General features: G+C 32.9%; 1 protein-coding gene across 10 annotated transcripts in view; it reads right to left on the minus strand.

Moving 5' to 3' along the window:
* EPHA5 (EPH receptor A5) overlaps positions 1 to 16,629 on the minus strand; it is a 522,081-nt gene that overhangs the window by 488,822 nt on the left and 16,630 nt on the right. For all 10 annotated transcript variants that reach the window (XM_043970528.1, XM_043970532.1, XM_043970530.1 and 7 more), the window contains exon 2: positions 1,677 to 1,741. In XM_043970528.1, the coding sequence (XP_043826463.1) occupies positions 1,677 to 1,741 (65 nt within the window). The remainder of the gene's footprint in view (positions 1 to 1,676; positions 1,742 to 16,629) is intronic.

A 16,629-nucleotide genomic window follows, 5' to 3' on the forward strand; every position in this document is an offset into this window, starting at 1 on the left:
GAGGTCCAGTCTTGGTTTGCTGGGGCTACATCTGTGCTAATGTTAGGTCTGCTCTGGTGCAGCCTGTGCTAGGCGGCTCTCCATTCTCACCATGGTACAACAGAGCTTTCCTGCCAATCTTCTAAGTTGTCTTTGGCTGGAAAATGATTTCACCTTGTCCTTTTGTGTGTATGTGTGTGTTCTGCTACTCCAGGAATTATCCCATAGTATTATTTGAAGGTATTTGGAGAGGTCTTGGGGAGAGCTCAGGAAAATCACTGCCTTTCTTCTGGCATCTTGGCGCTGCCTTTAAGTCAAATATTTTAAAAATACTTTTGATTGTGATCCTATTTATACCTTTATTCTGAATGATTGAATGTAAAAGCAATTATTGATTGCTTATAATATGACAATCATTGTGCTAAGTACTGGGCTACATATGTAACAAAAGACAGCACCTGATCTCAAGTGACTCCCATTCTAATGAAGGAAAATGAAGTTGATCTGCAAGGTAAGTGTAAAGGCCTGGACATCCCGGGAATACAGTGGTAGAGAAGACAACCAAGTCACATTACAAACATATGATGTATCATAATGCTTGTCCTTGATACAATAGCCATTCTCAAACAGTTAGTGAGATAAGTTAAAACACCAAATGCCCAAGTTATTATAGTAAGGAAAATATAAAACTTATCTGAACTCTTAAATTAAAAAAAAACCCAGATGTTCATTTGGTTACAAAATACTATCAGTATTGTACATCTGTTTCACAACTTTATGGTCTCTGGTGTTTGTAGCAGCGTTCCACCTTTGGATTTTTTGCAACTAGACAAAATAAATTTAAAACATAACTTTTTTTTCAACTTATCACAGCATTATTGTTTTAAAAATAAAAATGCAAATTTGAAAAAAAATAATTAACTTGTAAATAAACTACCCCAAAATTTAAAAAAAAATAAAGATGACAAACAAATAGGTAGGGAAGGACAGGTGTTTTGTTTTGTTTTTCCTTTAATGGAAGGAAAAAAAACTGAATAGTTTATTAAAAGTCATTCAGGACAAACATGCTCTTCAAATATACTCAGTGGAGACACAAGCAAATCTCAAGAGAGGAAATTTTAAGTGTGATTTAGCGCTAGACTTGAGAAAAGTTTTCCCTCAGTAGAACACCATGGAAGTTCTAAATGGTTCTGTTCCCCATTGTAATCAATAAAAAATAGTCAGGCTTTGGCTTTGATTCAACTTTTTTCATATACAAATAATTTCAATTTATCTTTTAGTTCCTATATGATATAGATATATAACAATTAAATTTTCAACTTTTCAATAAATTAATCCCAATAGTTTAGCAATAGCATTCCTCGGAAATGTCTTGTCATTTCCGATAATCATAACAAGCCCCTGACAAAGCATTACAAATTAGAACTAAAAATCTGAATCAAAATATTCTTCTTATAACAAATGACAAAAAAATATAAGCATAAATAAGCCACTGAGCTTCCTTAGTAGACCTTCTCCTCCAAATTCACCACCCTGCCAAACATAGGTTGGCTTTCTGTTTTGTTTTGTTTTGTTTTGTTAACTTCTCTTAACAATAATTCTCTTCTGGAAGTTTAAAATCATCACATGTACCTTAACATAGAAACTATTCATGTCATTTGTTACTTATCAGGACAAAGAAATATTGAAAGACTTACCCCATTTTTGGGGTAAGCAATCCATCCCAGGTCCCCCATTACTGTGCGTGAGTCTAGCAAATTCACTGAAAAAGAAAGAAAGAAGAATGTCAAAACAAGAATGGAAGAGAAGTCACTATTCTCATAGCTTCTGGAATTCTGCCTAATGTTTTAAGAATTGGTATTAGATTAGCTATTCCTTATAAAGAGAAGCATTTTAAAAGTTATTATTTCAGTGATCTAAGATGGAATCTAATTTAAGTAAATATTTTAAAACATGCTTCAAAAATCTAAAAACAGGTCATTTTCCTCAGTGTTTATTTTTTCCACATGCCTTTTACAAAGCGATTCAAACTTTGTAAAAATAGGAATTATGTCACAATTTGAGACTGTATATTTCTGGGTTAAGCTGAAGCTATAAGAATATGGCTCAACTCATTGCATTTTGTTCTGGAAAGCTGTTATGGAGACAATTAGCAAACAATTTACATTAAATAGCAATAAACTATTCCCAAGCTTATAACACTTTTTGTGGTATTACCCGAAATCTGTAGTGCAAATAGTAAATGTAATTAAGGAATAAATCTATGCACACTTAACCAAGCCAAGTAAAATGATTACTGTTCTCAGAAATGTTGCTACATTTAAAAGTCCGCTATATTTTTTGGTATTACAGTGTTGTCATGGAGTTAACTATGTTATAAAATACACCTAATAGTGTAATATTCTATTATTCCAATTATGTTGTTGATAGATGAAAGATAATCTCTATCAATATAGAAATACATATATTTATCCAGATATATACACATACTATATAGAGAAAGAAAAAGGAAGGAAGGTCACATTGATTTAATTGAACAAATTATATTCAAGTTGTTTCTTTTTAAACCCTATAGTATCAAGGAGCAAGCTATCATACAAAAGACCTGTCCAAAAGTGGAACAAGCTGCCTTCATAGAGTATAACATTCCCTAATGATCACCAGATTAGTAATTATGATTTGTCACTGAGAAAAGAGGAATTGAAGTTCTGTGCGTAAGCAAAAAGGAGAAGAAATAAAATTTATAAGATGCCTCATATGTTATGGCTACTGTCATTTGTTAGAGTGTGTGTTTAATACATTTTACAACTGAAGAAACTGAGACAAATAGAGGCAATATGACACACCTAGCATCACATGGCTTGTTTCTGAGACCACATTTGAACTCAGGTCTTTCTAACTACACATCTAGCACTCTACCCACTGTGCCACTAGAGAGCATGTATCTCTCAGTTATTCTATACCTGGCCTACTCTACTCATTCAAAGCCTTAAATGTGAGATACAGCCTGGAAGTGTGGACAGATTAAAACGTTTGAACCCTGGCAGGATTTGGTTTGAATCCTGCTAGTGATACTTGTGTGACCAGCTGTGTTTCCTTAAACAAATGATATAACCTTTCAGGGTCTCATTTTTTCTCACCTATAAAATTAAAAGAAATAGACAAAATGGCTTCTAAGATCCCTTCAGGCTCTAAATCTATGATCCTATGTTCAAACTTCATAGCCTCAAGAAGCTTATCATCTTCTAAACTAGAATATGCTTCAAAATTGATCCAACAGCATAATATGGCAAAACTATGCCTGTGCTAAATTCAATTGCAGTATAGAGAAGCAGAGGGTATAGTCCCATTGAAAGTGCTGGGAAGAAGTATATCTGTACCCCTGTAAATCTCAGTCTCTACCTTCAAAAATTTGGGAAGAAAGGCAAGAGACATTACAGGAACACAATGTGAGGGACTCTGATCAGAGGAGTTTGTATATCATATATCTAGGGATAATTCACATGACACTTGGAGCTGACGGTCACTCTAGGGACAATCGACAAAAGTTGACTTTCCCAGGGCGGAAACATGGCCTACAGGGAGGAAAGTATGTTGCTCCAGAAGTTAGGACCTCAGTGTAAAGCCTCATTCACTATTACTTGTTATTGTTCCACCAGGAATTCATGTACCATTTTCTTTTCCTTCTTGCTTCTCCCTGGAGCTTCCTTCCATCAACCTAAAAATGCTGCTAATCAAGAGATGATGAATTTCTAGTATAAAATCAAAATCTGGAAAGTTAAGAGAAGAGGCAAATGCAGAAAAAAGAGGAAATTATAAGAGGGTAATGCCCCCCACCCTACACACGCATGAATGCACACACACAAAAGCACTAAATTTGAATATTTGAAAAAAGCAGTTGGGGATATTGGTAAAACTTAATGAGATTTGTTTCAACTTTAGAGTTTGGAATTTGTTCTATAACACTGAAGGAAGAAAGACTATTTTCAAAAGGTATCAGAGTATAAATCAACATACATTTGTCACATATGAAATAAGATGGTATTTGTGAAAAATTTTTAATGGACCTCTATTCCAAACTTTCTAAAAGCTTCCAGTGAAATGTGATACAAGGATAGAAGTTACTGGGATATTACATGACACTAAATAATACATAAATCATTAGTTTATGCAGTAAGTTAACAAAAAAATTACCTGAAAATACATTGTTAAATTTAAGCCATGAGTCTCTGATTCTGAACAATCTGACAAACCCTGTTTTAAATATTTACAGTGCATCAGATAGAGACATCATCTCCTTTTTTCCACCATGATGCTACTTTTTCCAAATTCCCATGGTATTAATTTCTGAACTAATTTCCAGTCACTAATTTTAGGTCACTGGGGTAATTCTGTGTTTATTACTCATCATATAATAGGAAAAGTAGACAAGAGTTGAGCTATAGGACAACCAGAAGTGTGTTTGCCCATCTTAATGATTTATTTGGATGTTCATAAAAGGCAAACAAGCAGCTTTGGCATTGTAGAAGATGCCTTGTATGTGGGCCCAAAAGGATTTCAGAAACTTTATTTTGACACATATTGAAAGGGTACCTCTCTTTTCCCTTCTGTCAAATTAGGGTAAAGATATGTACACCAGTCACTTTACACATTTACGATGAGGGCACTTTGCACACCTTAAAGCATGTTGTAAATATTAGTCATTATTATAGATTTTAGATTTAGAATACTGGCTACCAGTTTCCAATTTTCTCTCTAAACTACAACGTTTGGATGTTTCTCAGAACCAAATATAGAATTCAGATTTCATAGAAAGAAACTAGCAAAGAAATACATTATCTCTTCCAAGTCACTAGAGGGCAAATGTATCCAGTCAATACAATAACTAAGGAAATAATGGTATGACCTAGAAGTCACTGTTCTTATGATGTTCTATTTCACTTAACTAAGCTATTAAAAAATAAGACACTTTAGAAAGAGATAATTTACAATTGTGAAATTTAGGTATATATGTCCTAAATCCATTACTGAATTGATAAAAAAAGAAGGGTTTTCCTTTTTTGACAATATGACAGTCACTAAGCATTCTCTAGACTACAATTATAGTAATTAAATTGTTCAGAACTGTATATATGCTTGTTGTAAATTGCAATGGATGCACAATGAATATTGATCTTCATTGTACAACTTAATTAAAACTTGTCCTGGAGAAGCCACTAATGAATGTAATTAGAAGAAATGTTTGATACCACAGAGTTACTTTGGAAGACATTAATTAGGTAAAAGGAATTTTATGGAAAATGTTTTTAATTCATTGTCTTTATTTTAGAGAAATTGATGTCGTTAAGCCCATAGATAATCTTCCAAGTTGACTTCTGTGTTTCTTTGTCTAATCCTGATAAAGATAGGCTATACCACCCACATAAGGCTTCAGTTCATCTAGAAAAATTGCTCCTTCAGGGTCAATGAATATTTAGTATGATTGTTAAAAGAATGCTTAGATCATTAAAGAGATTAGCAATAAAAATGCAATTCGGGAAACTGCTCATTGAAACCAGTAACTGAATTGTCAATACAAATTTTATGGCTCTCAACTCCATACCCCAAAAACACACAAAACAAAAGTGACAAATAATTAGATAGCATTCCATAGCATGTTAGAGCTCCTACATCTGTGATACTATTTGGAATGAAAATGTGAAAAAGCAAAGCTTTCAAACCTTACTCTTCTGTACATGTGGAAGGATTAAGGGAGGAAAGGGTTAGTTTTCTGGATAAAGCACGGGGCATCCCTGTCATATATTTGTCTATCTTCTATTCATAAACACCTTTGAAAATCCTTCAGCAAACATCTACTCTGTATTATGTGTTGGAATAGGTGTGAGAATTTAAAGCAGGGATATAACTAAAGCAATAGATTGATTAAAGACCCACAAGGCTGGGGTTAAATCTTTCTTTTGATGTTTGCCAGCTGTATGACCTTGTGCAAGTCATTTAAACTATCTATATCTCAGTTTTATCATTTATAAAATGAAGTGTATTAGTTTAAATAGACTTCCAGCTCTACACCTGTTATTCCATGAACTCAGGTCAGGCCATCAAAGAGTTTAGAATCTATTAAATAGAAATTAATTATACTAACCAATCCATATTTTAAAATTAAAGTATACCCTGATAGAGTAAAAGTAATCTTTCACAGAAAATTTAGTGTTAATGTTGTTGTTTTTATTTCCAATATAATTTTGTTTTTATATTAACCTCTGCTTTAAGGTTGGCGAAACACTTTATGTACATCTTTATTATTTAAGGTAGATGCCAAGATTTAAGTAAGCCAAATTTTCCAGATATAGATAATGAGTATCAGAAGAGTTGTAAGTTGTCCATAATCATATAGATAATAAATCTTAGAGATACATTTGAATCCAGGCCTCCTTGACTTCAGGTCCAAAACTTTATCTATTATACCAAAGTGACTGAGACATTATGACTTAGATTGGGATAAGTAAATGGTTATTGAGATAATTGATAAGCACTCATGTTTTAAGTATAAGGAAAGTAATTCATGATTATTATTCTACTCCTTAATGAGCAATATAACTCCTCTATAACTCTTAGGAATATGTGGTCCAACAAAAAGGAAGGGGTGAAGAAGGAGAAGAAGGAGGAAGAGGAGGAGGAGGAGGAGGAGGAGAAACTGAACGTAATAACACACTGCAAGCTCTACTGTGAAAAACCCTACATGCATCTTTTTTTCCTATCTAACTTAAGACAGTAATAATTTCAATGTCCTCTAAAAATGAAAAAAAATCATTTTAAGTTTATAAATTCATTGTTACTCATGAATTTATACTAAATCCTGAAAAAGAAATAGACAATAAGTTTAGATATTCAGTGATAAACTTGTACCATAGTGCTGAAGGCTAAATATATATATGTATATATGTGTATATTATATACCTATGTACATAATAGTAAAATAACATAAATCCAATTTCTTTACCTACATAATAATAAATTCTTCTGTTTGGCATTTACATTCCTTCACAATTCAACTAGAAATTTTCTCTATAGAATGTTTTTACACTCTATTCTAGTCAAACTCAATTACTTACTGTCTCTCATATATAAAAATGTACTTTATTTCTCCCTTAGTATCCACAGGTTTTGTTTTTTTCCATTGCTTTGTTCAAGTGTTTTCTCTGTTCTACAACTTTTTAGATTCTTTCCTCCCTCCTAAGATAATATCGTGTTCCCTTAAACCTTACATTCCTTTATATTTATTTGGATATATCTTATATTGACTTACTGTATTCATATTTGGAAATCCCCTTCCCCCACTAGCATACTGGAACAAGTTGTTCCTCTGTGTGTGTATGTGTATGTGTGTGTGTGTATATCTACTGTACTTAAGATAATGCCTTTCACATAATAAACACTCAATAAATTTTTATACAGTGAATGAATGAAATGCTCTTGCTTCCAAAAAGTAAGGAGAGTATGTCATAATTTATCAATGGCTTGTACCAAGTGTATGATAGATCCTCTGAATGCCAAATACCTTTCATTTGTGTTAAAAATGTAGATTCACCATTTTCCTAGAAGAGAAATTAAATAACACTTGAGGAACACTTTTTCACTCTCTAAGTAATCATGAAGAATGAATTGTTCCTTTAAAAAATGTGGGGAAAGCTTCAATGAGAAAACAAAGTTAAAAATAAGATCTGAAAACATAAAAGTGAATTCTGAACTATGTAAGGAACTTGAAGGTTAGCTAAATGTAACATGAAGAGGAAAAGGAAGGCCTACTAAACATGAAAAGTTAAGTAGCATACCTTCATTTACACATAAAGAAGAATGAATTATCAACCCCATCAATGACACAGACTATCTTTGCAAAGAATTGTTGATGGATACACAAAGGTTTTGATTAGAATTATACATTTTAAGCTGGAAAAAAACATATAAGCTATGTAATCTAATCCTCACATTTTACCAATGAAAAACTGATGCTTAGAAAGGAAAAGTCACACAGGTAATAAGTAGAAGTAGCAAACTTTAACTCACATCACCTGACTTTAGATCCAGTGTGTGTGTGTGTGTGTAGATAGATAGATAGATAGATAGATAGATAGATAGATAGATAGATAGATAGATGATAGATAGATAGATAGATAGATAGATAGATAGATAGATAGATAGATAGATAGATATATCTAGATATCTAGATATCTAGATAAATTCACTATATAACACTATATTGCTATTTATTTTAGGTGAGAAAAAGTAAATGTGAGACAATGTCATGAAGAGAACATGTTAAATAGCAGAATTCACAAAGCTCAAGAGGGTCTACATTGAATCTAACAAGGGGAACTTCCATGGGAAAAAATGTAAAGTCAGCTTTGTATTCAAAAAATAAATATCACAAGAAAAATATAGGGTTGATCAGGATGTTGAAATACTTTCAGTCTGTCTTGTAGAAATTGGTTGAAGAAAATGGGGATTGTTTACCTTGAAAAGTAGCTCGAGGGGAGACATGATTGCTATCCTATACTATTTGAAAGATAATCATGTAGAAGGAAGGAACAAAACAAGTGCCTATTACATGCCAGCTACTATGCAAAATGCTTTACACATATTTTATTTGATTCTCACAATCACCCTGGGAGGTAGGTAATATTATTTTCCCCTTTTTATACATGAAGAAATTAAGGTATCCAGAAGTCAAGTGAGCCCATTGTCACACAGCTAAGTAAATGTAGGAAGCTGAATATGAATGCAGATCTTAATTCCTCCAGGGCCAATACTATCCATTACCCCCACATAACTGCACAGAAAAAGCAAAGAAAAAAGAAAAAAAGAAAACAAACAAAACCAAAACAGGAGCAATGCATGGAAATTGGAAAGTCATTTTATATTTAACATTGGGGAGAAAGTCATAAAAATTAATCCTAATGATACAAAAGTGTAGTGGACTAGATTGGGAGATAGTAGACTGCCCTCATTTGATGATCTTAAGGCTTACCTTGACTACTACTTACACAGTATTCTTTTTTGGATATCTGTTGGCCAATGATGTCCCTTCAAACTCTATAATCCTGCAGTTCTATGACTTACCTGCAATTCCTAAATTGGACCCATGACATGGAAATGGATTATATTGTGTTGTTTTTTTTTTGTTCCACATTAGCCCAGATCTTAAGTACTCTTTGAGAATAATTCATCCAAAGCAACTCCAATAATGAAGAACAACCAATGCCATTATTGAGTAATGTTCACATCACAGAAGAAAATCATTGTCTATAGAGTCTAAATGAGGTAAGACTAAAAGTATGGACAATATATCCTTTATAGAAAATGCATGATGTTCATCAGTTAAATTCCAGGTATGACAAGTTCTGAAAAATGGAAAGAAATTTGTTTGTATCTCTATTCATTTCAAAGTTTTTTTTTCCTTCAGAAAATGTTATCAATGTGCAGTGAAATTTCTTTAATAATTTGCTCTTTTTGCTTTTACTTCTAACTGTGACTTTATCTCTCTCTTACGTCATCTGTAAATTCATAGTGTTCAACCAGTTGGCATTTAAGACTCCTTTCTTTCCAGTTCTGAAAGGCTATTCAACTAGGAATCCATGTGCAATGGGAAATGTATTAAAAATAATGAATCTTGTGCAGCCAAGAGTAAGTATAATATATAATATGATAATAGTATTATATATAAAATGTGGAAATCTTCAAACCATTCCTCTAGTTATACAGGATGTTAGTTATTCCTGAGGGAACCACAAATAATTATCAAATTTCAAACAGTACATCCTGACTTTCTAAGAAAGAGATAGATATGTTTGGTGCACAAAGAGAAGCATAAATCTGAGGATCATATATAGTTTTAGATTTTTTTTCCTCAAAGCTTGGCACATTTTCAAATGATAGGCAGGAAACCACAGGGCATACACTTGTCCATGCATATTTTGTCCTCAAATGTAAAATGAAGCCCATGAAAACAATTAGAATAAAATGGAAAATATATGCAAAGCTGATTCTCTGTTTTGAATGAAGTCTTACTCCAGTCCCTAATTATCTCTAATGCTTGATTGAAATATACAAAACTGCAAAAACAATCTATATAATCATTAACTTTCTAGCCTTCAGGGTAGGATAAATGGTGATGAAGTCTAAACTTGCACCAAAGCCTTTTTTAAGATAACACACAAGGGGAACATTTGCACATGCTCATATGGAATATTTTTAACAGGCCTGCATGTATTAGGAATGGACAAACAGATGGGTGAGCCTGGAATAGTTTATCTAAAATGAGTAGTGACTCAAATTTTCACTGAAAACGTGAATTGTGCTAATCAAATAAACATCACCAGCTTTCGTTTTGATAAAATTACTGCACACTAACATTTCTGGAATTCCTCCAGACAAAGAGACTGTGCTAATTTTTTAAGTTACTTCATGGCATGGAAATTTTTTTCATTATCGAATTTTGATTGATATGTTTAAAGAAACAATGGTCTAATGTTTCTAGTGGAGATATGTCAGTATTTTAGGACAGTTGTCTGTAATAAGAAATATTTGCTACTTGAGCACAAAAGTATTATTTGATTTAAAGAGAGTGACTTGGGATCTCCAAACAAGTCATTAAAGCACTGAGCATGCATTAAAGCAATAGATTCGATCTTGCTCAGTTCTATTCTAGAGGAGTCAAAGAAAGATCTTTTTCTAGGGTCAACTTGAACTTTTAGATCTATTCTGGTCCATTCTTAGATCACCCTAGAAGTTTAAGAAAAATCCTAATTCTAGGCCTTCTTCAGCATAGACCCAAACAAACAAACTAATTACACCTTGAAATCAAATCAGGAAAGCCAGGTAATTTAAACCTCATTCCAATGTTTGTCATTTTGTTACTGAGTTGTTATTATTCTTAAAAATTTTAATGTGATACATTATTTCATTTTTAAAGGCTAATTGTCACCTCGAGTTAATCCTTGTTTCTTGATCCCAAGTAAATTTAACATTTAAAAAATAAACTTTTTTCTGTCAAAAACTCTACAACCAATGATTTTTTAAATTAAGCTAAAAGATACAGTGAGTTGACATAATTATCATGCTAAATGCAGTGAATTTATATATATTCTACAGTCATACATGGTAAAAATGCAAAAAAAAAGGCAAAGTAGTACCACTTAACAAATACCTTTGCCTTAGTATCTACACAAATCCTACAAGACAAATTGTTTTTAGTTAGTTTTAGATGAAATGTCTTGCTGACAGATGAATTCCCAATTCCTTGACCATTCACTGTTTGCATTAATCTTTTTCAATCACCCTCAGAACAGTACATCCTCTGAGTCATTGACTTTCTCCTAGTGACTCCTGGGATGAATATTTGGCATTGAGAGGTGCATTTGAAACAATTATGTTACCAATTACTAAAACATGTGGAGGACTAGGAAAAGGTAAGGCATTGAAAATCCACCTACCATAATATAAGGGGCATCTAGGTGATGCACTGGCTAGAGCACTGGTCCTGAAGTTAGGAGGATCTGAGTTCAAATATCACCTCAGACACTTAGTAGCTGTGCGACTCTGGGCAAGTCACTTGACACCAATTGCCTACAACATCCAGGGATCATATCCAATCATCCTGAGATACATACCTAAATACATACATGTATATATAGATACAGATATCAATATATATCTATATATGTGTATATGCATGCATTTATATTTATATCCATCTATCTATCTATCTATCTATCTATCTATCTATCTATCTATCTATCTATCTATCTATCTATCTATAGCTTGCCACTGGACCCAGATGACTCTGGAGGACAGAGTGAGGTTGTTGACTTTGCACAGCCTTTGCACTCAAAATTGAATTTGCTGCAAGTCATAGCATCACCCAATGTTATAGTCCTCTTTGAAGCTGAAGGGCCAACAACAACAAAATAATACAAAATATTGAGGTCTCTTAACCATCTCTACTTTTTATAAAGTACTTTCATTTGAAAGATCAGTATCAAAACCACCTCTCTCTACTAAAATTCTCCTTTAGTGCCTAATTAGGGCGTGGAATTCTGAAATGATTTATCAATAGAATGCTAGCTTTGGCATGCACAATGAAGTACAAGCTGGCAACTCTTCAAGGATGTAACAAGCAATGATCTACTGTAGGTATGAGAAGCAGTTTGGCTAAGTTAAAATCACAACTCAGTGGAAGAGTGGCCACAAGATCTTTTTATTTGGTTTAGTTTTTATCCTTAGCAGTCCTAAACTTGTAGATAATCTGAAGTGGAAAATAAAAATCCACAGCAGGAAAAACCCAGATTTTCTTTAAGTTCTAAAGAGTTTAAGATAATAACAGCCTCAACCTATCTAAACTTTTATCTTTGCAGTCACAAAATACATGTTTACATATCAATTTATACCCTAGGAATGCTGAAGTAATAGATATTAAAATCAACATACCTATAAATGTAATTTTGATTTGTGCTTTGTAATCTTTAAAAATCACTCCCTCTTTCACATTACTATGAATAGACAAATAATGTACTAAGTATTCTGTAAATTCTCCTGTAATTCTTAGGTACCTGAATTTATTTGCAGATTTGTTGAGATGCCTAGTATGCTTTATTTCCATTTTGCCCGATATGTTGAGGAAAAGAAGTACTTTTTGAAAGTGGGAGGCATAAAATCCTACTATATATATATATATATATATATATATGTGTGTGTGTATATATGTATATATATACACATATATACATACATATACATATATATGTATCTGTATGTGTATGTATATGTATATTTGTACATATATGTGTGTGTATGTATATACATATATATGCATATATACATATGGATATGGATGGATGATAGATAGATAAATAGATAGATAGATGGACAGATAATTACATACACATAAAACTAGGTAAAACATATAAAAGATTGAAAAACTTTGAAGGAATGACTAAGAAGATTCAAAGGCCTTAGTCCAAGTAAGGTAACAGTAGAACAGCTAAATATTTAGAAAATTCACTCTGTGTGTGTGTGTGTGTGTGTGTGTGTGTATATGTATGGATATGGATATCGGGGCAGCTAGATGGTACAGTGGATAGATCATTGGCCCTGGAGTCAGGAGGATTCAGTTCAAATTCAGCCTCAGACACTTGACACTTACTAGCTGGGTGACTCTGGGAAAGTCACTTAACTCAAATTGCCTCAAACATCTGGGGGCCATCTCCAGTCATCTCGATATATATATATATATATCTTGCTACTGGGCCCAGATGGCTCTGGAGCAGAATGAGGCTGGTGACTTTGCACAGCCCTCCCTCACTTATCACAACATCACCTCCTAATGTCATGGTCCTCTTAGAGAACAAAGGACAAAGAACAATGGATATGTATATAATATATTGCATAGCACATGTCATACTTTGCAATCTGGTTTGGGAACAGTTAAAAGGACTGTGAAATCCTCATAAGATATAAAATTAACACTTTTAATTGATATTTTTAAAAATAATTTTTTCTTCTATCACTTTTGATATGAAAGATCGACAATGGCATAACTCAGAGTTTAAAATTATATCATGTACAATCTATAACTAAAACGCAAACAAAAATAATTCAAAGTTTTCCTTGCTTTCTGAGGGAAACATATGTGTAAAAATATATGATCAATAATCTTCAAGTGGCAAAAAAGAAAAAAAATATTCTCCCATACCCACCTTCCTAAAAAATAATGTACATTAACAGACACTGATGAGAACATGGTACACAAAATCTGTTCATCATCCCAACTTCAAAATTTCATTCCTCATAAATCTTTTTTGTCTGTTTTATTGCATTGATGCTTGTACTAATTTTCCTGTTATTTTTTTCTGCTGTGGTAAGAATGTTTTATAAAGTTGTAAATCTAAAGTTCTCCTGAAAGTAGATGACAGTCAAAATAATCCAGAAAATCAAAAACAAATGGAAGAATAACTCCCACCCCCACCCCCATCCCCCAAATATGTAACCTAAGCCATTCTGGAACAGCTAGTTTTTATTATTTATTTTCCTAGAGTCTAAAACAATCATGCCCAAATCAGAAGGAAAAATGAATTCCATGTAAGCAAGTATTGACTCAAGAATAGTATTGCTTATGAAAATTATTTTAGAGAAAGAAAAATGGAGAGGGAGAAAATTTGAATGTAGGAACAATAAGATATTAGCATAATTACTTTCCTATTTATGTCAAAGGACATCACTAGAGGCTTCTGGAGTAAAGGTGGTAACTCTCTTCCTTTGTAAAACTCTTTAAATGATTATTGAAATAGTGAATTACCTAAGGTCATATAACTAGCTAATGCCAGGAATGGGACTTTCACCAAGGTCCCATACTTATAATAGATGACAGGTAGTGAAAAACTCTCTGCCTTTTCTGTACTTGGTCTTGTCACTTCCTACTGTGAAAGGGTCAAGAATTTCTTAACAGCCCTTAGGCTGCTCTGTTTTCACTAATATATACAAAGTGAACCACATATAATGTCAAATCTCCAATAGCCTAGGTCACAGATTTACTAGGTATTTCTTCTATTATTAACAGCAAAGAAAAGACTGTAGGGGGAAAAAGGTGGAGAAAGTCTCATCTCTACAGTACTGAAGATCAAGTAATTCATTAATACCCAAAGGAGTTATTTGAGATAGAAGAAAATAGATTCACTGAATCATAAAACAAGAAGGAATTTTAGAAATCATCTAGTCCAACACCCTAATTTTGCATATGAGAAAACTGATGTCCTTAAAACTTTAATACCTAATTCCTTTTCTACCTCTGATGGTGGTGTCTTTCTTCTCATATAGTATTTATTATTATAGTATATATATTATATACTACATGAATTTCTCCTTTGACTTATTATAGTCTACCATGTATCACACTAAATAGTATTTATCTTTTTTTCCCCTTCTGTCTGCTCTTCTAAGCATGACCTTTGTTGACTTTCCCCACACACTCTTTTAAGCATGACCTCTGTTGATTTTCACCACTGTATGTGTCATATTTTCTATAAGGCCTTAGATTAAGCACTCAATAATTATAATTGATATGAACTGAATTAAATTGAACTGAATTGAACTGAATTGAATTGAATTAAATTATTCAAGGATATATACTTAAAGATCTGAAGCCATAGCCCAGGTCTCCTGACCTGTCCAGTGCTCATTCTGCTATAGCATACTGCTTCTAGTGAGTTCCCTATACAGATAGGAATCCTTGATGATGGTACAGTAGAGACAGTGACAAATGCAGTGATATAATCTTAGTATTACCTATTAATTCCTTCTAGAAGGTCTCTTCACCACAGTACTGTCTAGTAAAATTATTTCATTATATTACAAAGTCCCCACATAATATGCCCACAATAAGCATTCTTCTTAAAACAGGTTCATTTAAAGGGAATTTTATAGAAAATAACAATGTGATATTGAGGAAAGAGTTTTATAATTGGCATGAAAGGATCAGGGTTTATAGGTGATCTACCACTTACAAGCTTGTGACTTTAGATGAGTCACAGAGTTAAATAGTATGAGCCTTAGATCCTCAAATGTAAACTAAGAGGGTGAACTAGATCATCTCTAATGTGCCTCCAGGCTATAAATCTATGGTTATAGGAGCCATAGATTTTACAGAAGACTATTATTTAGATATGGTGCTGTGGATAGAGTGCTAGGTTCAGAGTCAGGAAGAGGAGTCTTCCTGAGTTTAAATCTGCCCTTAGACACTTACCAGCTGCATGACACTGGATAAGTTACTTAACCCTGTTTACCTCAGTTTTCTCATCTGTAAAATGAACTGGAAAAGGAAACGGCAAACCAATCCAGTATCTTTGTAAAAAAGAACAACAACAAAAACAAAAACAACAACAACAAAACCCAACAACAACAAACCCAAATGGTGACATGAAGTCAGACATGACTGGAAAAAATGACTGAACACCAAATAGTATTTAGGTATGAGTAGGATGGTGTCCCTTCACACATTGAAATTATTTATTCAACAGTGTCGTATAACAATGTTAGGTGTAACTGAGAATTATTTTTTAAATAGCTATCTGTATTTAAATGATAGATTCTTGGTCATAACATAGAGGTATGTATGATTAGATGCTTCTAAAGTTCTTTTCTGGTCTGTATCTATGATATATGATCTGTAGAGAAAACATCTACAGCTACATATTCAAACAAGTAGAAGAGTCAGATAGGGTATTGTTTTTGTACAAGTAGCCCCTAAGATAGAAGTGATCTATACATATAAAGGGAAGTGATGGAAATCTAATGTAGAGAAATTACCTCCCCCACGCTTTCCTCTATTCCCGAATTCAGAATAACTATGGAGTGAATGACCAAGATTCATATGTTTTATAATGCAAAAATAGTGGTTTAGAGAACTATTTTCTTGTGTATATAGCATGTATATATGTGTAAGAATATATATTTGTATACACATGCATGTGTAAGTATGTATGTATCTATCTGTACATATGTGTGCAGATGTACTACATGGATGGGTATTCTGCAAGATGGGAAAATATATTATACTTCCCAAATAAATATTAAGTTAAGTTTCTGGTACAGCATACTCCC

Source organism: Dromiciops gliroides, chromosome 6, assembly GCF_019393635.1.
Source record: "Dromiciops gliroides isolate mDroGli1 chromosome 6, mDroGli1.pri, whole genome shotgun sequence".
NCBI lineage: Eukaryota > Metazoa > Chordata > Mammalia > Microbiotheria > Microbiotheriidae > Dromiciops > Dromiciops gliroides.